This window comes from Paroedura picta, chromosome 8 (genome assembly GCF_049243985.1).
Source record: "Paroedura picta isolate Pp20150507F chromosome 8, Ppicta_v3.0, whole genome shotgun sequence".
NCBI classification, from domain to species: Eukaryota; Metazoa; Chordata; class Lepidosauria; order Squamata; family Gekkonidae; genus Paroedura; species Paroedura picta.
The window spans coordinates 873,106-889,573 of NC_135376.1; the positions used below are offsets into that span (position 1 = coordinate 873,106).

General features: G+C 61.4%; 1 protein-coding gene across 4 annotated transcripts in view; it reads left to right on the forward strand.

Moving 5' to 3' along the window:
- The window catches only part of FGF12 (fibroblast growth factor 12), a 133,281-nt gene that overhangs the window by 63,072 nt on the left and 53,741 nt on the right, over window positions 1–16,468 (forward strand). Inside the window, exon 1 of one of the 4 annotated variants that reach the window (XM_077347990.1) lies at window positions 7,474–7,817. The exons of the other annotated variants lie outside the window; for them this stretch is intronic. Coding sequence (XP_077204105.1) covers window positions 7,619–7,817 — 199 coding nt within the window. The 5' untranslated portion in view covers window positions 7,474–7,618. Of the gene's footprint in view, window positions 1–7,473; window positions 7,818–16,468 lie in introns of those variants that run through there. 4 annotated transcript variants of the gene reach the window in all.

A 16,468-nucleotide genomic window follows, 5' to 3' on the forward strand; every position in this document is an offset into this window, starting at 1 on the left:
GACAGGATGCTGGACTGGAGGGACCCTCCCTGGTCTGACCCAACAGGGCTCTTCTGAGGGTCTTCTCAGGGGAAGGCCTCGGCCTCTCTGCCCTGTGGCTGGCCCTGCAGAGGAACTGGCTGGCCCCTGGGTGAGACGGGAGGCTGGACTGGAGGGACCCTCCCTGGCCTGACCCAGCAGGGCTCTTCTGAGGTCCTTATCAGGGGAAGGCCTCGGCCTCTCTGCCCTGTGGCTGGCCCTGCAGAGGAACTGGCTGGCCCCTGGGTGAGACGGGAGGCTGGACTGGAGGGACCCTCCCTGGCCTGACCCAGCAGGGCTCTTCTGAGGGTCTTCTCAGGGGAAGGCCTCGGCCTCTCTGCCCTGTGCCTGGCCCTGCAGAGGAACTGGCTGGCCCCTGGGTGAGACGGGAGGCTGGACTGGAGGGACCCTCCCTGGCCTGACCCAGCAGGGCTCTTCTGAGGGTCTTCTCAGGGGACGGCCTCGGCCTCTCTGCCCTGTGGCTGGCCCTGCAGAGGAACTGGCTGGCCCCTGGGTGAGAAGGGAGGCTGGACTGGAGGGACCCTCCCTGGCCTGACCCAGCAGGGCTCTTCTGAGGGTCTTCTCAGGGGAAGGCCTTGGCCTCTCTGCCCTGTGCCTGGCCCTGCAGAGGAACTGGCTGGCCCCTGGGTGAGACGGGAGGCTGGACTGGAGGGACCCTCCCTGGCCTGACCCAGCAGGGCTCTTCTGAGGGTCTTCTCAGGGGAGGCCTCGGCCTCCCTGCCCTGTGGCTGGCCCTGCAGAGGAACTGGCTGGCCCCTGGGTGAGACGGGAGGCTGGACTGGAGGGACCCTCCCTGGCCTGACCCAGCAGGGCTCTTCTGAGGGTCTTCTCAGGGGACGGCCACGGCCTCCCTGCCCTGTGACTGGCCCTGCAGAGGAACTGGCTGGCCCCTGGGTGAGACGGGAGGCTGGACTGGAGGGACCCTCCCTGGCCTGACCCAGCAGGGCTCTTCTGAGGGTCTTCTCAGGGGACGGCCTCGGCCTCTCTGCCCTGTGGCTGGCCCTGCAGAGGAACTGACTGGCGCCTGGGTGAGACGGGAGGCTGGACTGGAGGGACCCTCCCTGGCCTGACCCAGCAGGGCTCCTCTGAGGATCTTCTAAGGGGAAGGCCTCGGCCTCTCTGCCCTGTGGCTGGCCCTGCAGAGGAACTGGCTGGCCCCTGGGTGAGACGGGAGGCTGGACTGGAGGGACCCTCCCTGGCCTGACCCAGCAGGGCTCTTCTGAGGGTCTTCTCAGGGGAAGGCCTCGGCCTCTCTGCCCTGTGGCTGGCCCTGCAGAGGAACTGGCTGGCCCCTGGGTGAGACGGGAGGCTGGACTGGAGGACCCTCTGTGATCTGACCCAGCAGGGCTCTTCTGAGGGTCTTCTCAGGGGAAGGCCTCGGCCTCTCTGCCCTGTGGCTGGCCCTGCAGAGGAACTGGCTGGCCCCTGGCTGAGACGGGGGACTGGACTAGAAGGATCCAGCTGGGCTCTTCTGAGGTTCTTATGTTCTTATGAATGAGACTCCATTGGATCAGCTCCACTCCTGGAGTTCTCAGTAAGCGGACCTTGATGTATGAAGCCTCAGAAATGCAGAGTTCAAGGGACTGTGATCTGGAGCCAGCTGTGAGACGTAATGGAGTGAAATCCTGATGTGGTGAATTAAGGGCAGAGAGGAGCAGGGCTAATGGGCTGCCAGGGTCGCTTTGGGAAGCTCTTTCCCTGAGCTGCTGCCCATTTTGTCCCCGGATTGCCCACCTCTTGTCCTTCCCCTCTCTGGCCGCCACCTTTCTAGAAAGGTCACAGCCAAAGGAGGGTGGGGGGTTGCGGAGTGGCTTGCAGTGTGGTGTTTGCAGCCACCTCCCTCCCTCCCCCCCCCCCCCCGTGGGCCCAGGGCGCTGCTTTGGCCAGCTGGGGGCTCCAATGCTGAGTGGTTTTGTTAAGCTGGAAGGAAGCTTTCCGTGTGTGTGTGTGTGTGTGTGTGGGGGAGGGTTTCAGGCTGGGGGTCGCAGTGCACAGAGGGACGAGGACCCAAGAAGTCCCACATGGAGGCTCTACAGCCCCTCCCGCTGCCTTTGCATTTGCAGGGCCACAAATCTTTGTGCCACGTGAAGTGGGCTATGTCAGAGCGGCCCCCGTGGACACTGTCACGACTGAAGACCCCAAAATGCTTCTTACGCCTTTGAGGAGAGGGTGTCAGAGGCCTTGATGAATTCCTGTGTTCTGGCTTCATGCTGGAAAAAGTTGTTGAGGGGCCCCTTCAGAATTCCCTCTAGGGCTGGCCCAGTGCAAATTGCGGTTTTGATTTCTGCAGCCCCAAATCTCCCTTCCTAAAGTCAGCCTTTCAGGGCAGCTCCTGGATAAAAGAATCCGGAGATCTGGAGGTCTTGGGATCGATCGATGCTGGAGGAACAGCTTTGTGGCCTGGGCCGGCTTGTGCATGTCTTGTGAGCCCCCAAAGCCTCCCTGCTGACTCCCCCCCCCACCCCCAAGGGGCTCCTTCCAGCCCCCCCAGCCCCCCTTGGCGCCGATGGCCCTTGTTGGCAGAGACACGGCCCCTCTCCTGGCAAGGCGGGTAGTTTCCAGGCCAAGGCTCCTGCAGGCAGGAGAAAGCGAGACCTCCAGGAGCAGCTGGGATCACTTGAGTCATGGGTTTAAACTACGATATAGGCTAGATATCAGGGGAAAAATTTCACAGTCAGAGTAGTTCAGCAGTGGAATAGGCTGCCTAAGGAGGTGGTGAGCTCCCCCTCACTGGCAGTCTTCAAGCAAAGGTTGGATACACACTTTTCTTGGATGCTTTAGGATGCTTAGGGCTGATCCTGCGTTGAGCAGGGGGTTGGACTAGATGGCCTGTATGGCCCCTTCCAACTCTAGGATTCTTTGACAGCACCAAGATGGGGGGCATGTTTCATTTGGGCAGACACGTCCTCTGGAAGGAAATATCTCCTGAAGGGATGGATGGTGGTATGTGAGTGCTCTTCAACTCCCCCCCCCCCCCAAGTGGGTGCTTGAAGTGCAGGCTGGGAGGGGGAGGGGAGTGCTGCCGTTTCCTCTGCTCAGGGGTCTCTCAAGGGTCAGGCACAACTTTGGCCTATTTAGGGTCCCAGAACCCCTGAGCCGTTTTTCTTCAGCTGGCAAAGGGCTCCTGCAAAGCCCAAGTGAGGGTGCTCAAGGGCAGGGGGACCCAGTTGAGATGCCGGGAAGTCAGGGCTCACCCCGGCCTGGGCCTGCTTGCAAACCCACGGCCCCTGGAGCACCCTGGCAGCCTGCCTGTGGCTTGCACCCTGAGATGTGCGAGAGGACGAAAGATCCAGAGAGCATCATGCCCTGGCCTTCTTCCCGCTTAATACGCCTCCGTGGCGTGGCGGAGGGGCTCCCACACAAGCAGAGCAAGCAGGGCCAGGGAGGAGGGGAGCACGGGCTGCCCCTCTGCAGAAACCCGCCTGTGGAGAGAAAGGCTGGATCGATGCCTGCCGCTGCTGCGTGACACACGGGTGGGGGTGGGGGCTCCTTTTCTGCTTTCGTGGCCACGGCCATTTATTGCTGAACTGGTGCTGAAACCCCTCCGGCTGTTTGGGAGGGCTGAGTTGACTCAGTGGCCCGGCTGGGAGCTCGTTCTTGGGCCTCTATCCGGAGCCCATTTCTGGCTTGCATCCTCCCCCCTTCCCGGGTAGAAGCAAGTTCAGGGGCGAACGTAGGGTGGATGGAGACTTTCCAGTTTGCAAGAAGAGACTCTGCTGACAAACCAGAGCAAGTCCCTGGGACTGAAAGATGGAGGCTGATCTTGGCCCCCAGCAGGAGAGAATGGGGGGCTTTCCAGGGACTGAGCCCCAGCGCAGGAGGGGCTGCACAAAACCTGCAGGGCTGTCTGGTCGCTCTAGAGTTGGGGTCCTGGCCAGTAGTCTAGCTGCAGCTTCTGTGGTTAAGGAACAAGGTGGGGCAACAGAACAGATCCAGAGTCCAGGAGCACATTCACGACTAACTAAATTTGGGGACAGGGGAGGGGCTTTCGGGAGTCCCGGCTCACTTCTTCAGAGACCTGGATTCCTGTTCTATTTGGCTGAATGTGGTGCCTTCCATGGGGAAATAGAGGGGGTGCTTATTAAATTTGCAGATGACACTAAAGTGGAAAGGGTAGCACACACCCCAGGGGACAGAATCAGGATACAGGATGATCTTGACAGGCTGGAAAACTGGGCTAAATTGAGTAAAATGAATTTTAATAATGAAAATGTAAAGTTTTGCGTTTTGGTAGGAAAATTCAAATGCATCACTATAGGGTGGGGGAGACTTGTCTTGGCAGTAGTTGGGCTGTATGAAAAGAAGTATCACGTCCAGATTACGGGAGGTGATGGTACCGCTTTGCTCTGCTCTGGTTCGGCCTCACAGATTTGGGCAGCCCAGTTGAAGAGGGATGTTGAGAAACTGGAGCGTGTCCAGAGGGGGCAACGAAGATGGGGAGGGGTTTGGAGACCGACATATGAGGAAAGGTTGGGGGAGCTTGTTCTGTTTAGCCTGGAGAGAAGATGACCAAGAGGTTATATGATAACCATCTTTAAATACTGGAAGGGCTGTCATAGAGAAGACGGGGCAGAATTGTTCTCTCTTGCCCCAGAGGGATGAACCAGAACCACTGGGATGAAATGAATTCAAAAGAAATTCTGTCTCAACATCCGGAAGAAGTTCCGGACAGTCAGAGTGGTTTCTCAGTGGAAAAGGCTTCCTCGGGAGTTCTTGAGCAGAGGCTGGACAGACATCTGACAGAAATGCTGGTTCTGTGGACTTAGGCAGAGCAGCTGGGCAGGGAGGGGGGTTGAACTAGGTGATCCTGGAGGTCCCTTCCAGCTCTAGGATTCTGTGATTCCGCCTGGGTGGGGGGCCCTGGGAGTCTGTCTGCAGCCGCAGAAGAGAGCCACAGTGCAGGAGCACCTGAAAGATTCACCTAACTGTTGGCGGGGATGGAGCTTTCCGGAGCAGGGATTCCCCAAATTTGGTGCCCCTTGTATGTAGATGGTCTGATGGCCTGTCTGCTGGGTCTCCCTATGGCGTGTAATTTCCATGTCAGATGCAGGCAACACATGAAGCGGATCTCACTTGTGGAGGGGGCCGGGGGGGGGGGGAGCCACTCGGTTTTTGCTCATGCCTAAACTGCACCCAGGTCCCAACAGTTGAGCGGGAAGGGTGAGGCTACTTTGCCTTTAGTCACCACCCTCTCCTCCCTGTGAGGGATGCAGTTTGGCTCACTTTCTTGAGCCATCTGGAATGCTTAGCTCCAAAGCATTTTCTGTTTCTGCACCATTTTGCTCCTCTTGAACACTGCTGGGGGGGGGAAGGGAAGGGGTCGTGCTGGGCCACTTGGTTGTTTGACCTTTGCCATAGCTTCTCCTGCCCCCGGGAAAGAATGGCACAGGCTCTGGCCCCACGGCTTCATCTGTTGCTGGGCGACGACCCAGCAGAGGAGAACGAAGTAAGCCATTCCTTTATTAACAGTGGGCAGAAGTTGCCTGTGATTTGGAGGGAAAGGGGGCACCAACCGGGCCGGGCCGTGGCTCAGGAAGGAGCAGCCGCCCTGAGGAGGCTGTGCTGAAGGGTCACGTCCCCAGGGGAAGGCTTGTCCTTCAGCATCAAGAGGGGCCTCTCTGCCTTCTCCGGGGTCTCGGGCCAGATGGGCCGGGGGTCTCTGTTTCCAGATGGGTTTAGAAGGCTGGGGGGGGGAGGTCAGAGTGTGGGTGCTCAAAGGGAGGTGTCCCAGGCACATCACCAGAAGCCGACAACCTCCCTCCCCCCCCCAGGCACCTTGACTTAGAGCACAAGTCCTGGCCAGAGTCTGGCAGGAGGCCCCATATCCCTCCCCCCACACTGCCTCTCAGTTCCCCAAGGGGTCTGGACCTGTTTGTGGGTCTGTGTGCCCTCAGGGTGGGAGGGGGGGCTTTCAAGGTGGTGGGCTTCCTGGACCGCATCCCCCAGGGTGGTCTCCGCCCTGAGTTCGGAGCCTGCTTGCTCCCAGGCCTGCCAAGATGGGGCGACGCCTTGCCCCCTTCCCTGGGACACGGTTGACCCCCCCTCTTGAAGGGGAGATGCTGAGGACGCAGGTAATGCAAACATCTGCTTATTACATTGGGGGAGAGGGCTGATTTGCAAGCGCCCCGTGGGAAGCCGGGCTGCCTCCTCTCTCTGCCGTGAACCTTAATTATTGGAAAGTGGATGGGGAAGTTGTCAGCATGGGAGCACTGTGCCCCCCCCCCACCATCCGCTCGCTTTGTGTTTGGGCCAGCAGGGCAGGTTGAGAGGGAGGGGGGAGGGGGGAGGGGGGTGTCTAAATGGGCTCTGCTTATTCCTATCCTTCGTGATACCCCCCCGTGAGAACCCCCCCGCCTTCTCCTCCCTTTGGGCTGCAGGGAGCGAGAATGCCCTGCCTGTGGCACGGGGTTGGACTGGATGACCCTTCCGCGCCCAGGGGCTGCAGCCGAGCCGAATGCGGAGCGCCGGAGCGTTGCTTCCTGGGCTGCCAAGGGGGTGGTCGCCGCCCGGACTCCCCCTCCGGCGCGGCAGGACGCCCCGCTCTGCACCTCCTCAGAGGCACCGTCTTCCGGCGCCCCCTTGGCCCGGAGCGCCGTCTCCAGCGGGGCCTGCAGCTCTCCGGCCGCCCCTGCCGCCGCCGCCGCCGCCTCTCATCCGCACCTCGGTCACGTAGGATTGCGTAGAGGCGGGAGGGAGCGCGGGAGGCGAGGCGAGGCGGCCGGCTCGGTGGCTGCACAATCCCGGCCACGGGCCCGCCGCCGCCTCCTCCTCCGACGGCACCCCAGCCGAGCCGCAGCCGGGCGGCGCCACTCCTCCTCCTCCTCCTCCGCGGGCGGCGCACCCGGGAAGGGAAGGCCGTGGCGGGAGGGGGCGGCCGCCGGGCGGGGAGGCGGCGCCGCTGAGGCCGGCGCGGGACGATGTGGCGGGGGCCGCCTCTGGGCGGGGGCCGCCAGGCAGCAGCAGCACCAGCACCAGCAGCCGCAGCAGCGCCGGAGGAGGAGGAGGCGGCGGCGGCGAAGGGCGCGCATGTGAGCCCCAGCCCCAGCCAGAGCCCCCGCCAGAGCCCGGCCGCGTGCAGACGGCGCCGGGAGCAGGGAGCGCGGCGGGAGGGGCCCGGGCGGGAGGCCATGAGGCCTGGCCTCACCGCGCTCCTCCGGCCCGGCACCTCGCCCCGCCGGACACCGCTGCGCCCAGCCCGCGCCCACCGGCCCACCCACACGACGCCGCCGCCGCCGCCGCCGCCGCCGGGCCCCGCTGCGCCCCGGGCGGGCATCGCCGCCGCCTTCTGCTGCTGAGGCTCGTGCGAAAGCCCTGCCCTGCCCTGCCCTGCCCGCCTGGGATCTGCCCGCCGGGGATCTGCCGACAGCCCTGCGCGGCGCTCGGCGGCGACGCTTCTCTCCCCCCCCCCCCCAGCCTGCGGGCTCCGGACTCTGGGCTGGGGGGGCCGGGCGGGCGGGCCGTGGCCGATGGGGTCCCTCCGCGGGGCGCCGCCGCCGCCTCCTCCTCCTCCTCCTCCTCCGCCTGGCGGTGCTGCGGCTAGGGGCCAGTGAGCGGGCCCGGGCCCGGGGCCGGGGGGGCCATGGCGGCGGCCATCGCGAGCTCGCTGATCCGGCAGAAGCGGCAGGCGCGCGAGTCCAACAGCGAGCGCGTCTCGGCCTCCAAGCGCCGCACGAGCCCCAGCAAGGACGGCCGCTCCCTGTGCGAGAGACACGTCCTGGGCGTCTTCAGCAAGGTGCGCTTCTGCAGCGGCAGGAAGAGGCACGTCCGGCGGAGACCAGGTCAGTGGACGCCCCACGCCCGGCCCGGCTGGCGGACCTCTTGGGGACCCCTAAGCTCCCGCCGCCCCAAGCGGGCTGCCTTTGTCACGCTCGGTGTGCTTGGTGCTTGGGGCCCACCGACGGGCCTCCCGACGGCTCCTGGGGATGGACCATTGGCTTCTCCTATGTCCTTATGCCTGCGGCACGGATGCTCTGTGTAGTGCATAAGAGCCCACGTGGCTTCTACCCTGGATGGCCAGATTGATTCCCCACTCCTCCACATGCAGCTGGCCGGGTGACCTGGGGCCAATCACAGTCCTGATAGTGCTGTTCTCACAAAGCAGTCCTGTCAGAGTTCTCTCACTCCTACCGCCCTCACAGGGTGCATGTTGTGGGGAGAGGAAGGGAAGGTGACTGGAAGCCGCGTTGAGACTCCTTCGGGCAGAGAAAAGCGGCATCTAAGAACCAACTCTTTTTCTTTATTGTTGGGTGGGGAGGCACAGTAGGGGGCTTCTGGAATTCTGTCCCCGCTGGTACACCTCCTGAGGGGCCTGGGTTTTTGGCCACTGTGTGTTGCATGCTGTTGTGGTGTGGCAGGCACTGGCCTGATCCACCCTGGCTTCTCTTGTGTTCCTGCGTCCGTGGGCCAAGGATCTGACAGGGCACCCTTGCAGAGTTTGGGTTGGGGGATAGAGAGGGGCAGAACCCCCCCCCCCCCCCGCCCCAGTTGCCTTTGCATGTGAACCATGGAGCCGGTCCATCGGCCACCTCCGTGTGCCTCGTCTGAGAGGGAGTTAGAGGCGATTCTTGCTGTGATTTTGTTTGCAGTTCCAGCATGGAATAGATGGCACCACCAGTAATGTTCCTGAGCACATGCAGAGTGTTTCTAAGAAACCACTGGAGAGAGCTTAACCCTCTTTTTGGAGCGCCTGCGTGGTAGTGGTGTAGTGGTTAGGAGGGAGGACTTCTAATCTGGCAACTCGGGTTTGAATCTGTGCTCCCCCACATGCAGCCAGCTGGGTGACCGTGAGCTCGCCATGGCACTGATAAAACTGTTCTGACCGAGCAGGAATCTCAGGGCTCTCTCAGCCTCCCCTCCCTCACAGGGTGTCTGTTGTGGGGAGAGGAAAGGGAAGACGACTGTAAGCTGCTTTGAGCCTCCTTTGGGTAGAGAAAAGCGGCATATAAGAACCAACTCTTCTTCTTCTCCAGTAATCTCAGGGCTCTCTCAGCCTCCCGTCCCTCACAGGGTGCTTGTTGTGGGGAGAGGAAAGCCGCTTGGAGACTCCTTCAGGTAGAGAAAAACGGCATATAAGAACCAACTCCTCCTCTTCCTCCTCGGATAGTGTAGTGTGTGACTCTCAGGTGTGGATTAGGGTCACTTCGGTTGCACCTTTTCGTTGTTTGCAGTATTTCAGGGGTCTGCCCCCAAACGTAATGTGGGGATGTGGTTTGCCTGCTGGCGGGGGCATGCCCCCCAGGAGCCGGGGAGGGTGGCAGGCTCAGGGCAGGGGGTTGCGGGATGGGTGCCACCCTGGAGCTGCCCCTCCGAGTCAGGCTCCTGCCCTGGGCAACGAAGGAAAATGTGGGGCCACTTTCCAGCGGGCCGCCCTGTGTCTCTGCGCCATTTCCAAACAAACATATCAGTGGGAGAGATCCAGGTGGAGCACCAGAAACGAGGCCAAGTCCAGGAGCCCCTGGAAGACCCACAGAATCTGGCAGGAGCCCCCGGGAGTCACCGCTCAGTTCTTCAGAGGAAGCAAGACGGGTGGCCGGGGGGGGGGGGTCTGTCTGGCACAGACAAGAAGAGCCGGAGCCCAGGAGGCCCTGGAAGAGGGACAAAACGGGTGGCAGCTCACACCCGGACGCCCGAGAGCTCCTCCCTGTTCCAAATGTTGTCAGTCTTAAGACACTCCTGGACTGTGGCCCTTTGCTTTCTTGAAATCCCTGTTGCTCCACTCATTGCCCTGACTCTGCGGGGCCAGTCTGGTGGGCTTCTTTGGGGGTCCCATCCGGCTACTTGCTCAGCAGGGCCGAGATGAGGCTGGCCTGGCCCACACAGGCCAGGGCGTGGGGTGACTTTAAGCCGCCTGGAGAGGGCCTGTGCTGCTGGGCCAGTCCTCCAGTCGAGCCACGGAGGGGAGGGGGCTGCCATGCACAGCCCCGTTCCTTGACTGGCCCCGTTGGGCCTGGGCTCTGCCCTCTGGGCCTCAGGGCCGGTGCTTTAGTGCTGGTTCTCCCCCACTGTCTGCAGACAGTCAGGCCAGGCACAGATAGGGAGGGGGGGGACACCCACCGGAGGGCCGTGGCTGTCCGCAGGCTGTTGAAGGGCTTCCGTGAGGCGTTTCCTGCATTACAGATCCAGATCTAGAAGCCGCTTTGTCTCCCCGGAGCCCGGGTGCTCCTGTTGGCATAAGAACAGAGGACTCTGTGTTGGGAGGGCAGACGGGGGGGGGGCTGGGGGGGCACACAAAGGACTCCCACATCTGCAGGCCGGGCAAGAGCATTAGGGCTGCCGGGGTCGGCCTCTCTTCTGCAGCGAGACGGTCAGGCCCATTCGATGGCTCTTCCGGAGCACGAATTGGGAAAGCCCCGCCTGTGCCCAGGGGCCGGATCCAGCCCGCGTGGAGCACAGGGGCGAGGTTGACCGCGGTTGACCGAGGATCGGGGCCCGTACCAGGCAGCATCAGACAGTCATGTTTACATCCTCAGCAGCCTTGTGGTGGCTCCCGGGCCCCTGAGCCAAAGCACGGCTTTCTTGTCCTATGGAAGTTGGCCAGCTTCTCTCTGCGTGTGTGTGTGTGTGGGGGGGGGGGTGCCATCCTTGAGGGCTGCCCCTTTGCAACCAACCAGGCCCAGGCTCCTGCCAAGCGAAGGACACCCTGCCTGCCTCAGCTGCCGGGCACACCCCGGGGCTCTCCCCATAGCTCTCTGCCCATGCCCAGGACCTTTCCCCAGGTTTGAAGGGGTCGTGGCACCGGCTGCCCCCAAGCCCTGCTCCTGGGCCGGCCCTCAGCCCTCTCTTCGAGGCACAGCTGTGGCCATCGATATCCCAGAGGCAGGAATCTCTCTTGGCTCCACCGGCATCAGTAGTCGGGCGTGGCGGCAGCAGTGAGAAAGCAGCTCGATCGGCCCCCGAAGGCTGGGCTTCCTCTGGGCAGCATTGCCTGTCTCCGTGTGGCATCCATGCACAGTGCTGCGGGGCTGCTCCTCTCATTTCATGTATTTCCCCTCCACGGGGGTGGGTGGGGGGGGGCATGTTTCAGCAGCCATGCTGCTGGCCCTCCTATCGGAAAGGGCAGATTCAAGTGGGCGGCCGTGTGGGTCTGAAGGAGCACAACGAAACCAGAGTCCAAGAGCACCTTTAAGGCCAACAAAGGTTTATTCAGGGCGGGAGCTTTCGAGGGCAAGCACTCTACGTCTGAGGAAGCACTCAGTCTGAGGAAGCACTCGGAAGCCCCCGCCTTGAATAAACCTTTGTTGGCCTCAAAGGTGCCTGACTGGACTCTGGTTTTATTGGAAAGGGTGCATATTGTGCCCCTGTCCGGAGGCACGCTCCGTTCTGCACACACGCACAAAGGGGCTGTGTGCTATAGGCAGCCGTCCTGTCTCTCCGTGGCTGGCCCCCCTCCCCTCACTGCTAACCCCCCAGGGGCAGTGCTCTGATGCTGGGAAGGGGGAAGTGAGAGGGGAGGGGCTTCTCCTCTGCCCTGGCATGGCTGGCCCAGACTAGCCTCATCTCGTTGCTTCTCAGGAGTCCGGGGGAGGGGGGGGGGTTACGCGGAGGCCGGCAAGGGCACCCCCACCCTTGGAAACCTTACGCGGTCGCCAGAAGGGGCCGAGGACAGGGCAGCCCTTTCCCCTGACCCGGAAGGGCCAGGCTAGCCCCAACTTCTCAGATTCTGGACGCTAAGCGCCCTGGTCAGTCCTCGGAAGGGAGGGTCCAGGTGCAAAGGCAGGAAGGACAAGCCCCTCCCCACAGCTCTTGCCTTGAACAGTCCCCTGAGGTCTGGCAACCCCAGACTGCCTTTTCCACCTCCCCCCCCCCTTTGGTTTCCACCGTCCACTCAGTGCTCGGCCAGGAAGATGGCTGGGGGTGGGCCAGTGTGGGCTGAGGGGCGCAAATAATACAGCACCCATACATGGCCCCCTGGAAGGGACCGAACCAGCGGAAGGCCACTCCCCTGGCTGTGAGGTTGTGTGGAGTGGGAACCTGGCCGTGGATGCTGCAGTGGGGGGGGGGCTTGCCTACCCCATGGTGGGTTGGGGGGTCAGGTGGCTAGAGGTGCAATGCCTGACAGGGCTGGGTGGGCCACAGAGAATGGGGCTTTGGAGCAACACCCTCTGTGACCTTGGGGGGGGGGAGGGAGGAGAAGTGTGAACAGGATGTGGACAAAATGGAGAGGGTGCAGAGGAGAATGACGAGGAAGACCCGGGGCCTGTGAGGAAAGGCTGAGGGACCTGGGCAGGTTCTGTCTGGAGAAGAGGAGGCTGAGAGGGGACAGGAGGGCTGAAAGGCTGACCCTTGGAGGAGGGCAGGGAGCAGTTCCTGTGGGCAGCAGAGGAGGGGACACGCAGTCATGGGATTAAACTGTGTGGAGAATGATATTGGCTAGAGATTAGGAAAAGGTACCTGCACTGCTCCTTCCCCCTCTAGGATTCTGTGGGGCCAGTTGGTCCTTGCCGCTGCCTGCCCTTCTCCTTCGTGTGGATGGCCTGCTGGGGAGCGCCAGGTGCCCTTCAGAGCTGCCCACTGCTGTGACCTTAGCTGCAGGGCTTGTGCTTCAAGGGGGGGGGGGGCAGGGCGAATACGTGGAGCTGCCTCCTGTTGAATCGGGCCCTCGGTCCAAACGGATCAGTCGTGTCTACCCAGGCTGGGGCCTTCCACATGGCCTCCTCCCCGCTCCAGCTGGACCTGCTGGGGATTGAACCGGGGGCCTTCCGCGTGCCTTGGAGAGTGGGGAGGGAGACGGGGGCTCCGTGGGTTCTGTGGCCGGCCCTGCGGAGGGGGCGGTTTCACCGCCAGGCCCTGCTGTGCAGAGTGAGCCTTGTGCCGCTCGGTTTATGGCCTGCGGTTTATGGCCTGCGATGACTGGAGTGAGGCTTCCAATTTGCAAAGTGCTTCTGGCAGCCTGGCTAATGGATTGGGCCCTCCCCGGCCAAGGCGGCGGCTGCCGGTGCCGCAGGGCAGATGGGCCGCGGGGCGGAGGGCCCGATTCGCTCGCGGTGGAGGGCGGCCCCCGGCCCGCAGGGGCCCCCTTCAAGGGGAACCTGCCGGAGCTCTTGGAGAGTTGCTGCCAGTCCCAGGACACAGGTGTGGGGCCGGGGGGCCGCGGAGGGCCTGGCTCGGTGGCGGGCGGGCTTCCTTGGCAAGAGGCTGGGGGCTTATTGCCTCACTCCCCCCCCCCCTTGTGCTCTGGGGCTCAAATGGCCGGCCTGCTCAGCTTCCTTTTGGTTGACTGGCCCACCTGAAATGGCCCAAGGCACAGAGGCAGGAGAGGAGGAAAGGGAGGGGCGAGTCCTTTGGCGGTGCCAAACGGAGAGACTGCCCCCCCCCCCGGCATGCAGCCCTGATCGTGGGGGGCGGGGATCGGGGATCGGCAGACTCCAGGGGTGCAGGCAGGCTCCAGACTGAATCTCTCCTTGCAGCATTGCACAGATGGTGCTGACTCCAGGCCAACTTGAGTTGCCAGCTCCAGGTTTGGAAATTCCTGGAGGTTTGGGGGGTGGAGTCTGGGAGGTGTTGGGTTTGGGGGTGGGTGGGAGGGGAGGGAGGGAGGGAGGGAGGGAGGGAGGGAGGTCAACGGGCATGTGATGCCAGAGAGGCACCCCTCTGAAGCTGCCCTTTTCTCCAAGGGAAATGGTTTCTGTCACCTGGAGATTGGTTAGGATCCACAGAGTTCTTCGGATCCCACCTGGAGGTTGGCAGCCTCATAACCCGCCCTAGCTCTGGTTCTCCAAAAAGAGCAAGAGAGAGAAAGAGAGCTGTTATGAGGAGCCTAGACAGTGAGTCAAAAGGACAGGCTCTGCAGGGAGCAGAATTAGAACCTGCGTCTTCTGTTTCACAAGGTGGTCCTCTAAGATGCTAGGTTTAGAGCATGTCTTTTGGCCTCCCTGAAAATGCAGGTTTGTTGACCATTTGTTCTGTTAAATATTTATCTCCTCCGGTCCTTTGTGTCCCGCGATTTCAAAGCGTTTGGACTGACTGATCTTATAAAGTGGTCAACCAAACAGTTGAGACTCCCTGGAAGGAGAACATTTTCTTTCCAGAAGTGTTATGTCATCAGGTTCTTTTGCCTTTCAGGGGGGTGGGTTGCATGGTGAAGGATACTTTGCCCCCCCCCTGCAGCTGCCTGGACGGTTGGGTTGACCGTGGCCCCTCCACCTGTCCCTCTGCGCAGAGCCCCTCCTTTTGGGGAGCCTGCTTTGGGAGTGGCCCCAGCTTCCCCATGCGCCTTGGGTGGGGCCAGGGCCAGGCTCTCTGTGCATGTGGAGCAGCTCAGCCCCCCCCCACCCCACCCCCCCCCTGCCCATCAGCCTTTCTCTGCACTCTCCTTTGGCAGGTCTGGAGAGGAAGATTTGACTCCAAACATCTCGGAAAGGGCTCAGAAGTTCCGTGGAAACGGTTCCCTTTCATCTCAGGCTTGAATTTTTAGCAGGCTGCTTTGTGCATCCCATGTTGGGCATGAGGGCCTGGGGCGGATGAAGAAATCCTTGTGCGGAAAGTGGGGGTTCTGTTTGTAGCCAGGCTTCCCTCTGTCAGAGAGCCTTTCCCTGCAGGAGAGAAAAGCTGCCTGCTGGGCTCGTGGGGAGGGCGCCCCATACGAAGGCACGCCAGATTTGGGCCGGGGGGAGGGGGTAGATGCAGTTTTTGTAGAGCTCTTTCCGTGAGCCTCTGCAGTTTCCTCTCCGTGCACTTTTGGAGTTGTGGGAACAGGTCATGAGAGTAAAGGCTGGAGAGGGAAATATTTACGGCTGGAAACAGCACATTTCTGGATCCGTAGCGTACCTTTGCATGCTAAAGTATCTCTGCCACCATCACTAGCGCATTTCCTACGAGGAGGACGGCTCCCCATTCCATGTACACGTGGAGTGTCTTTTGCTGCATTTACGGAGCACTTGGGTGTTCTCTTCCAGTTGCCACTGTGCCCGGGCTGGCATTTGGTGTCATCAACGGCAGGGGGTGTGGAGTGGTGAAGAGGGGAGAAGGGAAGGCAGGTGGGAAGGGACCACCACAGTAGCTCAGAGGCAAAGCATCCCCTTGGCCTGCAGAAGGTGCCTGGTTCAGTCCCCGGCATCTTTGAGTTTTCTAAACATTCTGCTAGTAGGTGATGGAGAACAGCTTTCTCTGAGAGATGGGGAGACACGGCCAGTCTGAGGAAAGGCCTGCGTGGACCAAGGGTCTGCTTTTGTATCGGGCAGCTTCACGTGTGTGGGCCTGTGGGGGAGGGGCTGTGGCTCAGTGGCAGAGCCTCTGCTTGGCACGCACAAGGTCCCCGGTTCAATCCCCAACAGTTGTCGCCATGAAAGACTTCCGTCCCGGAGAGCCGCAGCAGATCTGAGTAGACAGAACTGACTTGGATGGACGGAGGGTCGGATGCGGCACCAGGCAGCTTTGTGCGTTCCTGTGCTTTCTTTGTTCAGCCCTGGATCCTGCAGCGGCCCCTTCTCTTTCTGAGCCCTGTCTATACCTCCACAGTCTCAAAATGGTAGGAGAATAAGTTGGAGGGTTTTTCCTAGTGGAGAAAAAAAATCCAGATTTCCCCTTTTGTTTGCTGCCTTGACTTTCTCTGGTGGGGGTGGGAGGAGAGGTGGGCATGAGCTAGCCCTTGGCTGCCTGGCAGCTGACCTTGGGAAGGCCTCGCCCACGGGCCATACAGCAGTTTCTCCCCCCCCCCCACAGGTGGGTAACAGCAGCTCATGAGAGCCAGTATGGTCTAGTAGTTGGCATATCAGACTAGAATCTGGGAGACTCGGATTCAAATCCTGCTCCTCCATGGACACTCTGTAGGTGACCTTAGGCCAATCTAGGGAGCCCTGTGCTCATGAGTGGGCTGGTCTTGCTTTTGGTTGCCAGCTGTGTGCAGAGGCATCCATATTAGGGATGAGCATGAACGGTTCAAAATCCACCATGGATTTGGCCCAGCTTGTGTCCCCCAAACTGAGGCACCTTCCTGGGACGTTTCCCAGACTTTACGTGGAATCCTAGTGTTGGAAGGGGCCTCCAAGGTCATCCAGTCCGGTTCTGTTCAGGGGTTTGGGCCATTTAAACCAGGCAGCTAGGCGGGGGGTGGGGGGGTGACCACCCATCAGCTGTTAGGTTTCAATGGCTTGTAGCCCTTTCAGTGGTCAGTTTTCCTTCTCCTTCCTTCTAAGCAGCCCGTTCATTTGGGGGCTTTCGGTACATTCTCGTTTGGGGGTTCAGTTTGAGAATATCCTGAACAGGAAGTTTCTGGTTTGTGCCCATCCCAGTCTCTTTATATGCCCCTTCCCAGGGCTCAGCAATGTTCTTAAACGGTGTTCTTGGACGTGGGTGGGGAGCGCAGGGGTGGACATGTCTCCCATCTGTTTGTGCCTTGTAGGCGACCGGGGGGCTGCCTGGGGGCCAGGGCTGGGTGGGAGAGCACTGAAAGCTGCGGACTCTTTCCACTGGCAGGCTGGCACCTGCAAAG